The sequence below is a fragment of the Balaenoptera ricei genome, chromosome 12, assembly GCF_028023285.1.
Source record: "Balaenoptera ricei isolate mBalRic1 chromosome 12, mBalRic1.hap2, whole genome shotgun sequence".
NCBI lineage: Eukaryota > Metazoa > Chordata > Mammalia > Artiodactyla > Balaenopteridae > Balaenoptera > Balaenoptera ricei.
The window spans coordinates 84,965,657-84,987,142 of NC_082650.1; the positions used below are offsets into that span (position 1 = coordinate 84,965,657).

The window sequence follows — 21,486 nt, forward strand, 5'->3', positions numbered from 1 at the left end:
TGCGTTACACCAAGACCTGAACGGATCCGAGACAGGAAGAGAAAGATTAAAAGACTAAGATGTGCTGATGTATCCGTAGCTGAGAACAGCTATCAAAGGGCAGCAGGCGTCTGGGAGAGAATCTGCTTTTTAGCTTAGAAGCCAGAAATACATTGGCACTGCCTCTGGAATTGGAATAAAACCAATTTTAAATTGGTTTTAAAGCCTGGAATGGAACATTCCTGCAGTCATCCGTGAACCAACCTTATCCTGTAGAAGCTGAGTGAGCCCTGGCCAAACCATCTACCTTGTGAATGGTTTTGTTTGGGTCCCTCATAGGACAGGAAGTTCTTGTGCCGTGATTCCACATCGAGTTACAGTGTTTTGTGGTGTAGCTTGAGCAGGGAATTAAAAAAGAGGAAAAACCTCCAGAGGAAAATCAAGTGCCTTCACTGATGCACCCCAGGGGCTGGGTGGACCCCCGCAGAGCTGGGTGGGCCCGCCTGGGGGCTGGGTGGACCCGCAAGGCCGGGCGTTGGCGCCCACTTTCCTCCACGCCTCTCTGGCAGAAGAGGGGCAGCCGGACAAACAGACTGCGTTAGTGAAGGCCAAACAAGATGTTTCAAGGTTGATGTAACTTAGAATTGCACCAGATTCACTGCGGTAACTGCAGGGCTTCACGCACAGCCCCATGTCCATAACGTCTGGTTAAAGGAACGGTGGCTCTGGAAACGTGCATGCGTGTGGGGAGCCCTCCCGCTTCCCTGTGCCCAGGACGTGCGCCACTCACACCGCACTGGGAGGAAAGATGGGACAAAGGGTTCCTCTTACAGTCCCCGTGGAGGGGGTTTCTCCACTTCCTCCTTAAGGAATAGGGGTTAGGGAGGAAACTAAAGGTGCTCAACAATTCCCAACTCCTGAAACAAAATGGCAAACCAGCTGCTGATGAAGAGCTTAGTCTAAACTAGCTTGTAAATAAAAACCCCACTTTCTCAGATTGGAAAGAGTTGAAATAAGTAAACCTCACCGAGAACTTTCAGCATTTGGATTTGAATGGCTACCAAAGAAGTGGGAAGGAAAAAAGAGCAAGAAAACCAAAAGTAGCTGTTGAATAACAGCAGCAACTACAACATCAACAATAACAACAAGCTTTTGTATACAGGGTTTTCTTTTTCTTTCCCCAAAGGAATAACATTCTATTTCTTAAAAATAGGCCGAATTCTTCAAAAATGTCAGTGTTGGGAAAGACAGAGAAAGGCTGACGAACGGTTCTAGATGAATGAGACCAAAGAAGCGTGATGACCAGGCACAGTTGTGACCCAGACTGGATCCCGCCCTGGAGGGAAAATGCTACAAATGACATTATTGGGTCAAATGGCAAAACCGCGATACAACCAGCAGATTAGTTAAGGTATTGTGTTAATGTCCAATTTATGGAAGGTTAGGTAAAAGAATGTCCTTATTTTGGAAAACCCACACTGAAATATTTAGGGATAAAGGGCCATGATGTAGACAACTTACTTAAAAAATTAATCGATTAATTGAAAATTGAGATACAATTGACTAAGGTTTTCAATTTTATGATCCACTTTTAAGTATATTACTTGGAGGTGCCAGATCTTAACTCTGAAATTGTTTTATAATTTCAGGCTGGTACCCAGGTGAATGGAATCTCTTTGAAAGGACGGCAGCCAGGGAGCTGCAGGGATGTGATATTTATTCGGGAACTGTAGGGTAGGGACTCAAATTTCAGAGGGTAAACACTTTATCAGGTCTAACAGTTACCGTGCATAAACATACTTGTAATTATTCTTGAGGCATGCTCATTAACATGCTTTACCAGGACAACTACACTTATACGTTCCAGCAGATCAAGAGCATAAAAGGGGTACTGCTTACACTGTAGAGCAAAAAGGGGTCTTTCTTTGTCCTTAGTGAAATCAATGCTCCCAAACTCAGGGCGACACTCGAGAACCATGTATTTCAGCATAACTTAACCTGACACAAGTGGGTATTTTAGAGCCAGACCATCTGGCTCAAATCCCAGCTCCACCACTAACTACCTGCATGACTTTTAGCAACTCACTTCACCCCTCTGTGCCCCAATTTCTTCATCTGTAAAATGGGGATAATAAAAATACCTACCTCATCATGTTATGAAGAGGATTAAATGAGTCAGCACTTTCAAAACACAAGATTGCTGGCCCATGGTGAATAATCCATGAATGTTAGCTTTTAACATTAACTAAATGCTGCAATACCGGAAACAGAAGAAAAGGATGTGGTGTCATAAATCTAGGTATCCAGGACTTTGATATTCACCTATAACGCAGAAGGGCTTCCGGGCAAATCTCAGTCTTCCTTGCCATCCTCTGTACCGGCAACAGCAGCCTGCAGACCAGATTCGAATGATGAACTCTAAACCAAAGACGACGATCATCACGAACTCCTAAAATGTCAAATGAGGTATGTCAGAGAGAGGTATTACGGATCAAACCACAGCAGGAAGCTCTGTGGATATTTCTGGACATTCAAGCACTTCATCTAAAATATCTGGTTGTTAAAGTCTGAAGTTAACATCGCCTTTTCTCCAAATCAAGCTAAACCCGGAGAACATCGGAAATGTATTTCCTATCATGGAATGCTATTGTATTTTCTATCATGCACATTGTTATTTCCTATCATGGGATGCTATTCCTCTTCAAGTCTCTAAAGCTTTGCAAGTTTAGGAGTCCGTTTTAATTCTAAATATGCAGGCTGAATTACAGATCCCCTTGTCTGGAATACACAGTCCCTCGAGATTGGTTCCAGGACCCCATGGACACCAAAATCCTCAGATGTTCAAGTCCCTTATATAAAATGGAGTAGTGTTTACATAAAACCTACACACATCCTTCCATATACTTTAAGTCATTTCTAGATTACTTATAATACCTAATACAATGTAAATGTTTTGTAAATAGTTGTTGGCATGCGGTTTGAGTTTTGTTTCTTGGAACTTTCTGGAATTTTTTTTTTCAAATATTTTCGATCTACGGTTGGTTGCATCTGTGGATGTGGAACTTGCAGATAAGGAGAGCTGACTGTATAGTGCAACTGACCTTAGAACCTGGTAACATGTGAAATATCTGAAATGAAAGAGCGAACCCTGAAAACACAGCTTCACAGTTTTACAGAAAACAGACCCTCATTTTGCTGCAAGGAGTGACACAATCCCTGAGCCCTTAAGAGTTGTTCTCAGAGGAGAAGTAAATATTTAGGAGGATACTGAGTTCTTTTGTTACGATGTCAAAATCTCCTTAGAAGACAGCAAGTTTTGACAGTGTTATTGTGTGTGGCACATATATCCTTTGCCAGAAATGAGACCCTGAAGCCTCTGGATCTGAAGCTTGTTAATTATTAGGCTGCCCTTTGGTGAGAGCTGCCTAGAAAATAACACTTGCTCCAGCAGGAGGGCTTTGAGATTTTCTAGGAAGAACTGTGAGTGAACCCGGGGAAAGGCCAACTAAAGAGGCTCATTAAATGTGGGTCACAGACTGAGAAACCACCGGACTCTGTCAGAAGAAAGCACCTCGGGAGCAGACCTGTCACAGTCACCTTGCTGTCCCTCTATAGGGGCAGCACTGAGTTTATCACATTTGATTTGTTTTCCTTTAAAAATATTTCCCTCTCTTGTTTTTTTTTTTTTGAATCTCTCTCTTGTTTTTAAACAAGGGTTGACTCAGCATTCATGATGTAGAACAATATTTATTACTTGATTTTTGTTATAATTGCTTAATTATAAAAGTGATACATGGTTCTTATTAAAGTCTCTAAACATCACAGACGTGTTGAGTGTAGAAAGTAAAAGTCCTAAGCCACTCCCCGTACTCCCACGTCCCAAGATGAAAACTGTTATCAAATTTAGAAAAATGGCATTTTTGTTGCAAGTTTCAGGCAAATGTCTGTTTCTTCAGTTAGAGCATGTGATGATATACTGCACTTTTGAAATGCCTAGTAGAGATACATCATTCTCTCCTTCTGTTATTTTGCACTAAGTAACCCACAAATATTTCTCATCATGGGAAATAAATCTCCAATATCATGGCTGCTTACTTACAGTGACTTAAAACTACCCATGGGCTAAATCTCCGCAGATGACTTTATGCAGATAACCAAAGCCATGGTCAATGCACACTCATTCATGATATCAGGGTTTTGTTTTGTTTTGCTTTTAGTTTTGAGTATACATCTAGGTAGTTGAGTTTATTCATTCATTAAGATGGCTGAAGCGCCACGTTAGGAAGAGCTGGGAGTGAACCCTGGGGAGGCCAGGCTTGGCTTAATCCTTCTCTTTCCTCATACAGAGCCTGCTGAGGCCCCAGGTGCCCAGCAGCCGTGTGTCCAGTGCACGTTTAATGGCAGGGCCACTTTTATCCCGGCCGCCACCTCCTACTTGAGCCAGGAAGTCTGGCACTCCACTTGCCGGGTCCTATTATCAGGGATAGCTAAGAAAATCCCAAATGTGGCCTGAGCAACTGGCACTACAGTAGAATGATTTTACTTTTTCATGGGAGTAGCTGCTACCAGCCAATGTATGGCCAATAATCTTTAGATATTGAATAAAGAATATTAGAATAAAGGACCATTCTATTACTTTAGGAAGGTAGGCCCTCACTGCATCATTTCTATGTTGTATCCTGAGGCAGATAAATTACATCTACAAATTCTTTATTCAGGGTCTCTTGTTCAGGAATATTGCCTCCTGCATTTTTTTTTTTTTTAATTATGTTGGGAAAAATCCTTCATTTCCAAATAAAGCAAGAGGATATTGTAATTGGATTTCACTACAGGGTCACAGTTTCTGCCTCGGAGAAGTAAGACTAGAGTCAGAATTCTCTCCTACTAGAGCATTCCTTAGTATTCTTTATGAGTGCCTGGTTTTAGACTTAGTGAGCGATAACCTCAAACTCTCTGGTCACCGAGCGAGCAGCAGGGAGGTGTCTGTGGAGCGTTTCTCTCAGGCCCGGAGCTACAGGACGTGGGGATGCTCCCTCCCAAGACTTGAGCTGATTTGATTGGGAGCAAAAGCATGAAAACCACTTTGACCAGATTCTGTCTCCTGTTTCCTGAAATTTCCATCTTATTTCAATTAAAAGGAACAAAGTGCTATTGAGAAAGAGGGGGGAAAGGATTCCAAATCTGACAGTCAGACCTGATGGGGAATGGAATTGTGAGAAGATCACCTTTTCTCTCTCTTTTTTCATTTCCCAACTTTGTTGAGGTATAATTGACAAATAAAAGTTCTGTATATGTGAGCTGTACAATGCGATGTTTTGATGTACGTAGATACTGTGAAGTGTTTACCATAATCAAGCTAATTAACATATCCATCACCTCACATAGGTTTTTTTTTTTTTTTTTTTTTTTTGGTGAGAACACTTAAAATTTAATCTCTTAGCAAATTTCCAGGACACACTAACACTATTGTTAACTATAGTCACCAGGCTGTATGTTAGGTCTCCAGGACTTATTCATCCTGCATAATTGAAACTTGGTGCCCTCTGTCCAGTATCTCTCCTTCCTGCCCACCTTCCAATCCCTGGCAATCATTCTACTTTCTGTTTTTATGAGTTTGACTTTTTAGATTCTGCATATAAGTGAGAACATGCAGTATTTGTGTTTCTCTGTCAGACTTATTTCACTTAGCATAATGTCCTTCAAATTCATCCATGTTATTGCAAATGGCAGGATTTCTTTTTTAAGGCTGACTAATACTCCCGTCTCTGTCTGTCTGTCTATCTATCTATCTATCTCACATCTTCTTTATTCGTTTGTCCATTGATGGACACTTAGGTTGTTTCCACATCTTGGCTATTGTGAATAATGCTGCAATGAACATGAGGGTGCAGATATCTCTTTGACATCCTGACCTCACTTCCTTTGGATACAGGACCAGAAGTGGGTTGCTGGTAGCTCTATTTTTAACTTCCTGAGGAACCTCCATACTGTTCTTCATAGTGGCTGCATCACTTTACATTCCCACCAACAGTGCACGAGGGCTCCCTTTTCTCCACACCCTCTCCAGCACTTGTTATCTTTTGTCTTTTTGATAATAGACATTCTAACACATATGAGGTGATATCTCATTGTGCTTTTTTTTTCTTAATTAATTTTTAGTTGCTTTATAATGTTGTGTTAGTTTCAGGTGTATAGCAAAGTGAATCAGTTATGCGTGTACATATATCCACTCTTTTTCAGATTCTTTTCCCATATAGGTCATTACAGGGTATTGAGTAGAGTTCCCTGTGCTACACAGTAGGTTCTTATCAGTTATCTATTTTATATATAGTAGTGTGTATATGTCAATCCCAATCTTCATTGTGGTTTTGATTTACATTTCTGATGATTAGTGATGTTGGACACCTTTTCATAATACCTGTTGCCCATTTTTAAATTAGGATATTTTATTTTATTTTTTGCTATTGAGTTATGGAAGGTACATATATGTTTGGATATTAACTTCTTATCAGATGTTTGGTGTGCAGATGTCTTCTCCCATCCCAGAAGTTGTGTCTTCACTCTGTTGATACTTTCCTTTTATGTACAGAAGATTTTTAGTTAGATGCAATCCCACGTATTTCTTTTTGTTTTTGTTTTTTGTGATTTTGGAGTCTTATAAAAAAATCCAAAAGACAACTTCTGTATGATATCACTTATGAGTGGAATCTAAAAAATAAAACTAACTAGTGGCTATAACAATAAACAGACTCACCGATATAGAGAACAAACTAGTGGTTACCAATGAGGAGAGGGGTGTGGGGAGGGGCAGGATAGGGGTAGGGGATTAAGAGGCACAAACTACTAAGTATAAAATAAATAAGCTACCAGGATATATAGTACAACACAGGGAATAGAGCCAATATTTTATAATAACTATAAATGGAATATAACCTTCAAAATTGTGTATCATTATGTTGTACACCGGAAACTTATATAATATTGTACATCAACTGCACCTTAATTAAAAAACAAAAACAAAAAAACATTGCCCAGACCAATGTCAAGAAGCTCCTTCCCTATGTCAGAGAAAGACAAATATCATATGATATCACTTATATGTGGAATCTAAAAAAGGGTACAAATGAACTTATCTTAAAACAGAAATAGAGTTACAGATGTAGAAAATAAACTTATGGATACCTGGGGGTAAGGTGGTGGGGAGGGATTAATTGAAAGAATTGGGATTGACATATACACACTACTATATATAAGATAACCAATAAGGACCTACTGTATAGCACAGGGAACTCTACTCAGTACTCTGTAATGGCCTATATGGGAAAAGAGCCTTAAAAAGAGTGGATATATGTATATGTATAATAGGTTCACTTTGCTGTACACTTAAAACTAACACAATGTTGTAAATCAACTATACTCAATAAAAATTAAAAATAGAAGCTCCTTCCCTATGTTTTCTTCTACTAATATTATAGTTTCAGGCCTTACATTTAAGTCTTTCATCCATTCTGAGTTGATTTTTGTATGTGGTGTGAGATAAGGGTCCAATTTCATTCTTCTGCATATGGATATCCAATTTTCCCATTCATGATAAAAACTCTCAGCAAGTCAGAAATAGAGGTTTACTATCTCAATTTGATAAATAGAATCTACAAAACCCTTACAGCTAATGTCATACTTAATGATGAAAGACTGAAAGCTTTTCTCCAAAAATCAAGAACACGGAAAGATGTTCCTTAGTTCATCACTCTTATTCAACATAGTTGTATAATATAGTCACTGCAATAAGGCAAGTAAAAGAAATAAAAGGCATACAACTGGAAAGACAGACATAAAATAGTCTATATTTGCAGATGCATGGTTGTCTACAGAGACAATCCCAAGGCATCTACCAAAAGACTCTTAGAACTAATCAGTGAGCTCAGTAAGGTTGCAAGATACAAGATCAATATACAAAAACCAATCAGATGTCTGCATACTAACAGTAAGGATGTGGCAGCCAAAATTAAAAGCACAATATTATTTATGATCATTCCAAAGAAATTAAATGTTTAGCTATGCACTTAACAAATCTGTACAGGGTATGCAGGCTGAAAATTACAAAATGTCGGTAAAAGAAAGCAGAGGAGACCTAAGTAAATGGAAATACCATGTTCATGAATTGGAAGATTCAACATAATACAGATGTCAGCTCTTCCCAAATTGATGTGTAGGTTTAATGAAATTCCTATCAAACTCCTAGCAAGCGTTTTCTTTTTTTTTTGTAGACATAAAGAAACTTACTCTAAAGCTGATGTGGAAAGGCACAGGCCCTAGAATAGCTAAAAATAATCCAGAAAAAAGAGAATGAAGTGGGAGGAATCACTTTATCTGTTATTAAGGCCCACTATGTAGCTCTAATAATCAGGACTGTGTGGTCTTGGCAGAGGGACAGACACATAGAGAATGATGGAGCACAACACAGAACCTAGAAATACACTCAGACAAACATGCTCAATTGATTACTTGATAAAGGTACATAAGTAATTCAAAGGAAGAAGAAATAGCCCTTTCAATAATCAGTGCTGGGACAACTGGACATCCATATACAATAAAATGAACCTCTATCTATATCTCACACTTTATACAAAAATTGATTCAAAATGGATCATGGGCTTAAGTATTAAAACTATACAACTTTTAGTAAAAAACATAAGAGAAAAACTTGAGGAATTGAGCTAAGCAAAGAGTTCAACTTTACACTAAAAGCTAAGTAAGGAAAGGAAAAATTGATAAATGGGACTTCATCAAAAGTAGAGAGGACCACTCCCTCTTGTGAGAGCACCAGAATCACAACTAACTGCTGAACAATCATTGAAAGGAAGACACAGGAACTCACCAAAAAAAGATGCCTGACATCCAAAGACAAAGGAGAAGCCACCATGAGATGGTAGGAGGGGCGCAATCACAATAAAATCAAATCCCATAACTGCTGGGTGGGTGACTCACAAACTGGAAAACACTTATACCACAGAAGTCCACACACTGGAGTGAAGGTTCTGAGCCCCACGTCAGGCTTCCAAGCCTGGGGGTCCGGCAACGGGAGGAGGAATTCCTAGAGAATCAGACTTTGAAGGGTGATGGGATTTGATTGCAGGACTTTGACAGGACTGTGGGAAACAGAGACTCCACTCATGGAGGGCACACACAGAATAATGTGCGCATCAGGACCCAGGGGAAGGAGCATTGACCCCAGGGGATACTGAACCAGACCTACCTGCCAGTGTTGGAGGGTCTCCTGCAGAGGCGGGGGGTGGCTCTGTCTCACTGTGAGGACAAGGACACTGGCAGCAGAAGTTCTGGGAAGTACTCCTTGGCTTGAGCCCACCCAGAATCTACCATTAGCCCCAACAAAGAGGCCAGTTATGCTGCAGTGTTGGGTCACCTCAAGCCAAACAACCAACAGGGAGGGAACTCAGCCCCACCCATCAGCAGTCAAACAGATTAAAGTTTTACTGAGTTCTGCCCACCAGAGCAACAGCCAGCTCTACCCACCACCAGTCCCTCCCATCAGGAAACTTGCACAAGCCTCTTAGATAGCCTCATCCACCAGATGGCAGAGAGCAGAAGCAAGAAGAACTACAATCCTGCAGCCTGTGGAACAAAAACCACATTCACAGAAAGATAGAAGGAAGATGAAAAGGCAGAGGGCTAAGTACCAGATGAAGGAACAGGATAAAACCCCAGAAAAACAACTAAATGAAGTGGAGATAGGCAACCTTCCAGAAAAAGAATTCAGAATAATGATAGTGAAGATGTTCCAGGACCTTGGAAAAAGAATGGAGGCAAAGATGGAGAAGATGCAAGAAATGTTTAACAAAGACCTAGAAGAATTAACAAACAGACAAAGATGAACAATACAATAACTGAAATGAAAACTACACTAGAAGGAATCAATAGCAGAATAACTGAGGCAGAAGAACGGATAAGTGGCCTGGAAGACAGAATGGTGGAATTCATTGCTGTGGAACAGAAAAAAGAGAAAAGAATGAAAAGAAACGAAGACAGCCTAAGAGACCTGGGACAACATTAAATGCAACAACATTCACATTACAGGGGTCCCAGAAGGAGAAGAGAGAGAGAAAGGACCAGAGAAAATATTTGAAGAGATTATAGTTGAAAACTTTCCTAACATGGGAAAGGAAATAGCCACACAAGTCCAGGAAGCACAGCGAGTCCCATACAGGATAAAGCCAAGGAGAAACACGCCAAGACACATAGTAATCAAATTGGCAAAAATTAAAGACAAAGAAAAATTATTGAAAGCAGCAAGGGAAAAACGACAAATAACATACAAGGGGACTCCCATAAGGTTAACAGCTGATTTCTCAGCAGAAACTCTATAAGCCAGAAGGGAGAGGCATGATATATTTAAAGTGATGAAAGAGAAGAACCTACAACCAAAATTACTCTACCCGGCAAGGATCTCATTCAGATTTGACGGAAAAATCAAAAGCTTTACAGACAAGCAAAAGCTAAGAGAATTCAGCACCACCAAACCAGCTCTACAACAAATGCTAAAGGAACTTCTCTAAGTGGGAAACACAAGAGAAGAAAAGGGCCTACAAAAACAAACCCAAAACAATTAAGAAAATGGTCATAGGAACATACATATCAATAATTACCTTAAACGTGAATGGATTAAATGCTCCAACCATAAGACACAGGCTTGCTGAATGGATACATAAACAAGACCCATATATATGCTGTCTACAAGAGACCCACTTCAGACCTAGGGACACACACAGACTGAAAGTGAGGGGATGGAAAAAGATATTCCATGCAAATGGAAATCAAAAGAAAGCTGGAGTAGCAATACTCATAACAGATAAAATAGACTTTAAAATAAAGAATGTTACAAGAGACAAGGAAGGACACTACATAATGAGCAAGGGATCAATCCAAGAAGAAGATATGACAATTATAAATATATATGCACCCAACATAGGAGCACCTCAATACATAAGGCAACTGCTGACAGCTATAAAAGAGAAAATCGACAGTAACACAGTAATAGTGGGGAACTTTAACACCTCACTTACACCAATGGACAGATCATCCAAAATGAAAATTAATAAGGAAACACAAGCTTTAAATGACACAACAGACCAGATGGATTTAATAGATATTTATAGGACATTCCATCCAAAAACAGCAGATTACACTTTCTTCTCAAGTGTACACGGAACATTCTCCAGGATAGATCACATCTTGGGTCACAAATCAAGCCTCAGTAAATCTAAGAAAATTGAAATCATATCAAGCATCTTTTCTGACCACAACGCTATGAGATTAGAAATCAATTACAGGGAAAAAAACGTAAAAAACACAAACACATGGAGGCTATACAATACGTTACTAAATAACCAAGAGATCACTGAAGAAATCAAAGACGAAATCAAAAAATACCTAGAGACAAATGACAACGAAAACAGGACGATCCAAAACCTATGGGATGCAGCAAAAGCAGTTCTAAGAGGAAAGTTTATAGCTATACAAGCCTACCTCAAGAAACATCTCAAATAATCAATCTAACCTTACACCTAAATGGACTAGAGAAAGAAGAACAAAGAAAACCCAAAGTTAGTAGAAGGAAAGAAATCATAAAGATCAGAGCAGAAATAAATGAAATAGAAACAAAGAAAACAATAGCAAAGGTCAACAAAACTATAAGCTGGTTCTTCGAGAAGATAAACAAAATTGATAAACCTTTAGCCAGACTCATCAACAAAAAGAGGGAGAGGACTCAAATCAATAAAACTGGAAAAGGAAAACGAGAAGTTACAACAGACACCGCAGAAATACAAAGCATCCTAAGAGACTACTACAAGCAACTCTATGTCAATAAAATGGACAACCTGGAAGGAATGGACAGATTCTTAGAAAGGTATAACCTTCCAAGACTGAACCAGGAGGAAATAGAACATATGAACAGACAAATAACAAGTAATGAAATTGACACTGTGATTAAAAATCTTCCAACAAACAAAAGTCCAGGACCAGATGGCTTCACAGGTGAATTCTATCAAACATTTAGAGAAGAGCTAACACCCATCCTTCTCAAACTCTTCCAAAAAATTGCAGAGGAAGGAACACTCCCAAACTCATTCTATGAGGCCACCATCACCCTGATACCAAAACCAGACAAAGATACTTCAAAAAAAGAAAATTACAGACCAATATCACTGATGAATATAGATGCAAAAATCCTCAACAAAATACTAGCAAACAGAATCCAACAACACATTAAAAGGATCATACACCATGATCAAGTGGGATTTATCCTAGGGGTGCAAGGATTCTTCAATATATGCAAATCAATCAATGTGATACATCATATTAACAAATTCAAGAATAAAAACCATATGATCATCTCAATAGATGCAGAAAAAGCTTTTGACAAAATTCAACGCCCATTTATGAGAAAAACCCTCCAGAAAGTGGGCATAGAGGGAACCTACCTCAACATAATAAAGGTTGTATACGATAAACCCACAGCAAACATCATTCTCAATGGTGAAAAACGGAAAGCATTTCCTCTAAGATCAGGAACAAGACAAGGATGTCCACTCTCGCCACTATTAGTCAACATAGTTTTGGAAGTCCTAGTCATGGCAATCAGAGAAGAAAAAGAAATAAAAGCAATACAAATTGGAAAAGAAGAAGTAAAACTGTCACTGTTTGCAGATGACATGATACTATACATAGAGAATCCTAAAGATGCCACCAGGAAACTATTAGAGCTAATCAATGAATGTGGTAAAGTTGCAGGGTACAAAATTAATGCACAGAAATCTCTTGTATTCCTATACACTAATGATGAAAAATCTGAAAGAGAAATTAAGGAAACACTCCCATTTACCACTGCAACAAAAAGAATAAAATACCTAGGAATAAACCTACCTAGGGAGACAAAAGACCTGTCTGCACAAAACTATAAGACACTGATGAAAGAAAGTAAAGATGATACCAACAGATGGAGAGATATACCATGTTCTTGGATTGGAAGAAACAATACTGTGAAAATGACTATACTACCCAAAGCAATCTACAGATTCAATGGAATCCCTACCAAATTACCAATGGCATTTTTTACAGAACTAGAACAAAAAATCTTAAAATTTGTATGGAGACACAAAAGACCCTGAAAAGCCAAAGCAGTCTTGAGGAAAAAAGCAGAGCTGGAGGAATCAGACTCTCTGACTTCAGACAATACTACAAAGCTACAGTAATCAAGACAATATGGTACTGGCACAAAAACAGAAATATAGATCAATGGAACAAGATAAAAAGCCCAGAGATAAACCCACGTACCTATGGTCAACTAATCTATGACAAAGGAGGCAAGGATATACAATGGAGAAAAGACAGTCTCTTCAATAAGTGGTGCTGGGGAAACTGGACAGCTATATGTAAAAGAATGAAATTAGAACACTCCCTAACACCATACACAAAAATAAACTCAAAATGCATTAGAGACCTAAATGTAAGACCAGACACTATAAAACTCTTAGAGGAAAACAGGAAGAACACTCTTTGAGATAAATCACAGCAAGATCTTTTTTGATCCACCTCCTAGAGTAATGGAAATAAAAACAAAAAGAAACAAATGGGACCTAATGAAACTTCAAAGCTTTTGCACAGCAAAGGAAACCATAAACAAGACGAAAAGACACCCCTCAGAATGGGAGAAAATATTTGCAAAGGAATCAATGGACAAAGGGTTAATCTTCAAAATATATAAACAGCTCATGCAGCTCATATTAAAAAAACAAACAACCCAATGCAAAAATGGGGAGAAGAGCTAAATAGACATTTCTCTAAAACAGACATACAGATGGCCAAGAAGCTCATGAAAAGCTGCTCAACATCCCTAATTATTTGAGAAATGCAAATCAAAACTACAATGAGGTATCACTTCACACGAGTTAGAATGGGCATCATCAGAAAATCTACAAACAACAAATGCTGGAGAGGGTGTGGAGAAAAGGGAACCCTCTTGCACTGTTGGTGGGGATGTAAATTGATACAGCCACTATGAAGAACAGTATGGAGGTTCCTTAAAAAACTAAAAATAGAGTTACCATATGACCCAGCAATCCCACTACTGGGCATATACCCAGAGAAAACCATAATTCAAAAAGACACATGCACCCCAATGTTCATTGCAGCACTATTTACAATAGCCAGGTCATGGAAACCTAAATGCCCATCGATAGATGAATGGATAAAGAAGATGTGGTACATATATACAATGGAATATTACTCAGCCATAAAAAGAAATGAAATTGGGTCATTTGTAGAGTTGTGGATAGATCTAGAGACTGTCATACAGAGTGAAGTAAGTGAGAAAGAGAAAAACAAATATCATATATTAACGCATGCATGTGGAACCTAGGAAAATGCTACAGATAAACCAGTTTGCAGGGCAGAAATAGAGACACAGATGTAGAGAACAAACGTATGAACACCAAGGTGGGGAAAGCGGTGGGGTGGGTGGTGGTGGTGGGATGAATTGGGCGATTGGGAGTGACATGTATACACTGATGTGTATAAAATGGATGACTAATAAGAATAAAAAAAAAAAGTAGAGAGGATGTAAGGACGAACTATAGACTGAGAGAAAATATTCTCAAACCATAGATATGACAAAACACTAGTATGTAGAAAATATTAAAACTCTCAAAACTCAACAGTAAAGAACAATTCAACTAGAAAATCAGCAAAAGACATGAACAGACATTTCACTAAAGAGGAAAATGGATGGGAAACGAGCACATGAAAAAATATTCAACATCATCAGCCATGTAGGAAATGCAAATTAAAACACAAGATAACACCACATACCTTTCAGAATGGCTAAAATTAAAAATAGTGCCAACACAAAATGCTGGAGAGAATGTGCAGAAAATAGATTTCTTGTGCATTGTTGGTGAGAATGTAAAATGATGTAGCCACTCTGGAAAACAGCTTGATAGTTTCTTATAAAATTAAACGTGCAGTTACTATATGACTCAATAATTGTACTCTTGGGCATTCATGCCAGAGAAATGAAAACTTATGTTTATACAAACAACTGTACACGAATGTTCATAATGGATTTATTCATAATGACCAAAACCTGGAAACAGCCCAGATGTCCTGACCATGTGAATGGTTAAACAAGCTGTGGTCCATCCATATCATGGAATACTACTCAACAGTAAAAATGAACAAACTATTGACACACACAACAACCTGGGTGAATCTCTGGGGCATTATGCTGAGGGGAAAAAGGCAATCCCAAAGGTTACATACCATGTTTTTCCATCTACATAATATTTTTAAACTGAAAAATTTTAGAAATGCAGAACAGCTTAGTGGTTGCTGGAAGTCGGGGATGGAGGGAGGAGGGGTGTGTGGGTGAGAAGGAGCATGTGGGTGCAGTTATTGAAGGACGACCTGAGAAATCCTTGTGGTGATGGACCTGTTTGGTGTCTTGACTGTGACCAGAGATATATGAGCCTCCACACGTGTTAAAATTGTATAGAACTAAATACCAACATACAGACACATACATATCCACATATAAATACCCCACGCAAAACTGGGGAAATCTGAATAAGATCTGTGGATTGTATCAGTGTTATTATTATCCTGGTCATGATATTACACTATAGTTTCACAAAATGTTATCATTTGGGGAACCTGGGTAAAGTGTACATAGAATGTCTCCGTATTATTTCTTACAACTACATGTGGGCCTACAATTACCTCAAAAAAAATGCAATTAAAAAAAGTCATTCCCCATCACCTAGCCCAGTGGGGTCACCTCCAAAGAGGAAACGTTCTTCTTCACGTCCAGATGCTGGATCTGAGCTCACTGTGTTTTGGTTTCATGGCTCCAAATGACTCTCGGGATGGGTCTCCTTATTTTATTTTCCAATCAGCTAAAAATACAAACATCTGTCGCGCTCATTTGAAATGACTTCTATTTGGGAAGAAGTTCCCCTGACCTTTGCTGGGCAGCGGAGACACAGGTGTTGGTGCCTTTGCTGCTGTACCTCAGGATCAATCAGCTCATTTTCTCTCGCTTTTTTTTTTTTTAACATCTTTACTGGAGTATAATTGCTTTACAATGGTGTGTTAGTTTCTGCTGTATAACAAAAAGTGAATCAGCTATACATATACATATGTCCCCATATCTCTTCCCTCTTGCATCTCCCTCCCACTGTCCCTATCCCACCACTCTAGGTGGTCACAAAGCATCGAGCTGATCTCCCTGTGCTATGCACCTGCTTCCCACTAGCTAGCTACTTTACATTCGGTAGTGCATGTATGTCCATGCCACTCTCTCACTTTGTCCCAGCTTACCCTTTCCCCTCCCCGTGTCCTCAAGTCCATTCTCTACGTCTGCATCCTCATTCCTGTCCTGTCAGAACCTTTTTTTTTTTTTTAGATTCCATATATATGTGTTAGCATACAGTATTTGTTTTTCTCTTTCTGACTTACTTCACTTTGTATGACAGTCTCTAGGTGCATCCACCTCACTACAAATAACTCAATTTCGTTTCTTTTTATGGCTGACTAATATTCCATTGTATATATGTGCCACATCTTCTTTATCCATTCATCTGTCGATGGACACTTAGGTTGCTTTCATGTTCTGGCTATTGTAAATAGAGCTGCAATGAACATTGTGGTACATGACTCTTTTTGAATTATGGTTTTCTCAGGGTATATGGCTAGTAGTGGGATTGCTGGGTGGTATGGTAGTTCTATTTTTAGTTTTTTAAGGAACCTCCATACTGTTCTCCATAGTGGCTGTATCAATTTACATTCCCACCAACAGTGCAAGAGGGTTCCCTTTTCTCCACACCCTCTCCAGCATTTATTGTTTGTACATTTTTTGATGTTGGCCATTCTGACTGGTGTGAGGTGATAGCTCACTGTAGTTTTGAATTGCATTTCTCTAATGATTAGTGATGTTGAGCATCCTTTCATGTGTTTGTTGGCAATCTGTATATCTTCTTTGGAGAAATGTCTGTTTAGGTCTTCTGCCCATTTGTGGATTGGGTTGTTTGTTTTTTTGATATTGAGCTGAATGAACTGCTTGTATATTTTGGAGATTAATCCTTTGTCAGCTGCTTTGTTTACAAATATTTTCTCCCATTCTAATGCCCTTTATTTATTCAAATGGTTGCTAAAGAGATTAGTGAATAATAATCAGAGTACTTGACCTACTAGGAGGAAAGCTGTAACGTAAAGCTGGTGTTATTAACTATGGTTCTGTATTTCTTCTTTGAAGATCCTGGAAGCTTGGCTTTGACATCTCTCCACAGAACTAAAGGCAATGTTTATAATTTTACTCATCTGTCTTGAAGGAGTTGTAGTGTTTCCTCACTTGTCCTCATAGAACTTTGGTAAAACATAGAGTACCTTTCCTATTCTTCTTAAAGACTTAGGAGGTGCATATAGAAATTAAGAAACCAAAGAGGTGGACTTCCCTGGTGGCACAGTGGTTAAGAATCCACCTGCCAATGCAGAGGACATGGGTTCAAGCCTTGGTCTGGGAGGATCCCACATGCCACGGAGCAACTAAGCCCGTGTGCCACAACCACTGAGCCTGTGCTCTAGAGCCCAGGAGCCACAACTACTAAGCCACACGCCGCAACTACTGAAGCCCATGTGTCTAGAGCTCGTGCTCTGAAACAAGAGAAGCCACCGCAATGAGAAGCCCGTGCACCACAACGAAGAGTAGCCCCGCTTGCCGCAACTAAAAAGAAAGCCCGCGTGCAGCAATGAAGACCCAACGCAGCCATAAAAAAGAAAGAAAGAAAGAAAGACAGAAAAAGAGGCAGGGGAGAGCTAGTCCTCTGTTCTATTATGAATATCCATTGAGAATACTAACCAGCATTAACCCTCTTTTCTAGCTATTAAGGAAGAATCTTCATATGATGCTATTTCATTGATATGTATAACTTTGCTGTACAACTTCAGATTTAAACTCTATTCTTGCAGTTATCTTGTTTTTGAGTTACTCAAAGAGGTTTTAGGCACAGATTGATTTTTTTGGTACAAATTCACAAGCCTAACAGCTCATGTTCTGGTTGTTTTCTCATTAATTAACAGCACTGTTCATTAAAACACAGTGACCTTTGTCTAATCTACAAGCTGTCTGCTGTGACCATTAATTTTTTGTTTTCATGCCAGCAAATATCATTTTTGTGAAGATGAGATGCTGACATTGTAAACCCCGTGACATTTGCACCAATTCTTGAAGAGCTGTGGCTAATTAAACGTACAAAATTGGAAGTACTGTCCTTACTCAGAATATCAGCATAATCAGTTTCCAGCTATCTTTGCTCCTTTTCTTGTATGTATACTTAAAGTACCACAGGGCTAGCAGGCCAGCATGCCTCCTCGCATAACCCCTGCAGGGAAAGGATTTGTGACGTAAACTGAGTCGTGAATCGCAAAGAAAGGCATCAGTCACAGGGGTTGCAGTTATAATTCTTTGTAATTTGGAAAATTCTATTAGTATAATACATACTGAGGAAATGAAGTTAAGATCTAGAAATGGCACAATGCTTAAATCAGAATGTGGAAATAAAAATACAAAAGTAAATCATTTGATTTTTGTCTCTTCGAAGGACAGAAAAAGACGCCAACACATGCTTACTAACTGTTACCTAGAGGCCATCACACACCATCATCAACCTAGCTTGACTTCACATTCATTTTATTTTGGGGGACGGTATATTAACTGTTAGTGAACTGGAAGAGAATTTGAGGAAATGAATGTTTTTACCAAAGGGATTGAGTCGAGGACAGGATCATGCTTGTATTGAGGGTGGTGGTGAGGGTGTGACAGCATTTACCAAGTGGACACTGAGTGGGGTGATCAGAGGATGGGGCGTAGAAGTGAAAGTGGGGTGACAACGGGGCACCAGCACTCCCACCTTTGCAAATCATGGTTGAGATGGTTCTGAAGCCCGTAACTGGGGTGCCCCACTGGCCGGAAGGCTTAGGAAGACACTGGTAGAAGAATTCGTCTCAGGAGCACCAGGAAAATTTAGATTTCCCCCTTGCTGGTTGGTTGATTCCCCAAATATCTCTATAAATAACTGTCCTTTCAAGTTTTCCACACCATTTAAAATGTAAATCTCCCTCTGAAAAATAATTCATTTAACCACATTTATATTGAGGTTCATTTATCCAGAGGTTTCTCAGAGGGGCACAGGGAAGGGAGTGGTTTGAAAATGTCCCATCCCGAATGACTGAGTCACACTTTGTTACCTAAGGACGACTAGGGGAAGGTTTTCTTCAGGTGTTGGGGCCACAGGGGCAGGAGGTAGGTGACCCCTTGGCAGGTAGACAGGACCGGAGGATGTTCCTGGCTTCCCCACAGTGCAGCCTAGGGGATCCCATATGTCCTAGTTGCTGGGGGGAGGCCCCTGTAGTGAATTTAGACACTGAGGTATGGGTTGGTTGCTGTCAAGTGCTATCATGCTCACCTGATGTGAGGGAGCCACCAGACGATCCCTCTGTGTTCATGTGTCACCTTCTTAAAGTCGCATTGACATCAGGGCAAAGGATGGCTTAGACCTTTCCCTCCGCCAGCCCAGGAAGGAGGGTGGGGTCGGTCTGCAGGACCCAAAGCAGCAGTGCTCTCTGCTGAGGCGCCCAGGTTGTCGGTGCACCCGGCAGGAACAGAAGGCAGGCTCACCAAGTGCCTTTTGGTCCCCCACCCCTAACTAAATTACACCTTAATTAGTTTAAGATTTGTGTACAGGTGTGTCTGCATGCAGCCACGTGTGTGTATAGCCGGGGTTAGAACAAAAACACTGAGGCATGAACTCCAAGCCAGAAAAATCAAAAACAGCTTGCCTCACTTTGAGCTGAACCTGATATTCATTCTGTTAAGGTTTTGCCAAATAATCACAAAAGAACCAGTTCAACTTGGAACTGAAGCTAGAAGTCCCAAATCAGATCGAAGTGGGAACACCAAGAGTCTCCCAAATGAGTGAAATCAAACCAAGTTTTCATTTGATTCACGTTGCTAATTTGTCAATTTCTCATCCTCCTACAGGCTTTTCTTTCTCTCAAGAACTATAGGAGTTTGTTCCCAAAGAATTTAAAATTTAAATTTAAAATGAACATTAATTCAACACCCATATATGATGAAAACTCTCCAGAAAGTGAGCATAGAGGGAACCTACCTCAACATAATAAAGGCCATATATGACAAACCCACAGCAAACATCATTCTCAATGGTGAAAAACTGAAAGCATTTTCTCTGAGATCATGAACACGACAAAGGTGTCCACTCTCACCACTATTATTCAACAGTTTTGGAAGTCCTAGCCATGGCAATCAGAGAAGAAAAAGAAATAAAAGCAATACAAATTGGAAAAGAAGTAAAACTGTAACTGTCTGCAGATAACATGATCCTATACATAGAAAACCCTAAAGATGCTACCAGAAAACTACTAGAGCTCATCAATGAATTTGGTAAAATTGCAGGATACAAAATGAATGCACAGAAATCTCTTGCATTCTTATACACTAACAATGAAAAATCGGAAAGAGAAATTAAAGAAACAATCCCATTTACCATCACATCAAAAAGAATAAAATACCTAGGAATAAACCTACCTAAGGAGGCAAAAGACGTATACTCAGAAAACTATAAGATACTGATGAAAGAAACAAAAGATGACACAGACAGATGGAGAGATATACCATGGTCTTGGATTGGAAGAATCAATATTTTCAAAATGACTATACTACCTAAAGCAATCTACAGATTCAATACAATTCCTATCAAATTACCAATGGCATTTTTCACAGAATTAGAACAAAAAATTTTACAATTTGGAAACACAAAAGACCACAGATAGCCAAAGCAATCTTGAGAAAGAAAAACAGAGCTAGAGGAATCAGGCTCCCTGACTTCAGACTATACTACAAAGCTACAGCAATCAAAACAGTATGGCACTGGCACAAAAACAGAAATATAGATCAATGGAACAGGAGAGAAAGTCCAGAGATAAACACACACACCTATGGTCACCTGATGTATGACAAAGGAGGCAAGAATATACAGTGGAGAAAAGACAGTCTCTTCAATAAGTGGTTCTGGGAAAACTGGACAGCTACATATAAAAGAATGAAATTAGAACACTCCCTAATACCATATACAAAAATAAACTCAAAGGATTAAAGACCTAAATGTAAGGCCGGATACTATAGAACTCTTAGAAGAAAACATAGGCAGAACGCTCTTTGACATAAATTGCAGCAAGATCTTTTTTGACCCACCTCCTAGAGTAATGAAAATAAAAACAAAAATAAACAAATGGGACCTAATGAAACTTAAGAGCTTTTGCACAGCAAAGGAAACTATAAACAAAATGAAAAGACAACCTTCAGAAGGGGAGAAAATATTTGCAAATGAAGCAACTGACAAGGGATTAATCTCCAAA

General features: G+C 39.3%; 1 protein-coding gene across 5 annotated transcripts in view; it reads right to left on the reverse strand.

The window, feature by feature from the left end:
- KCNQ5 (potassium voltage-gated channel subfamily Q member 5) overlaps positions 1-21,486 on the reverse strand; it is a 572,451-nt gene that overhangs the window by 144,687 nt on the left and 406,278 nt on the right. For all 5 annotated transcript variants that reach the window (XM_059941800.1, XM_059941798.1, XM_059941799.1 and 2 more), the window contains exon 3: positions 2,302-2,428. In XM_059941800.1, coding sequence (XP_059797783.1) covers positions 2,302-2,428 — 127 coding nt within the window. The remainder of the gene's footprint in view (positions 1-2,301; positions 2,429-21,486) is intronic.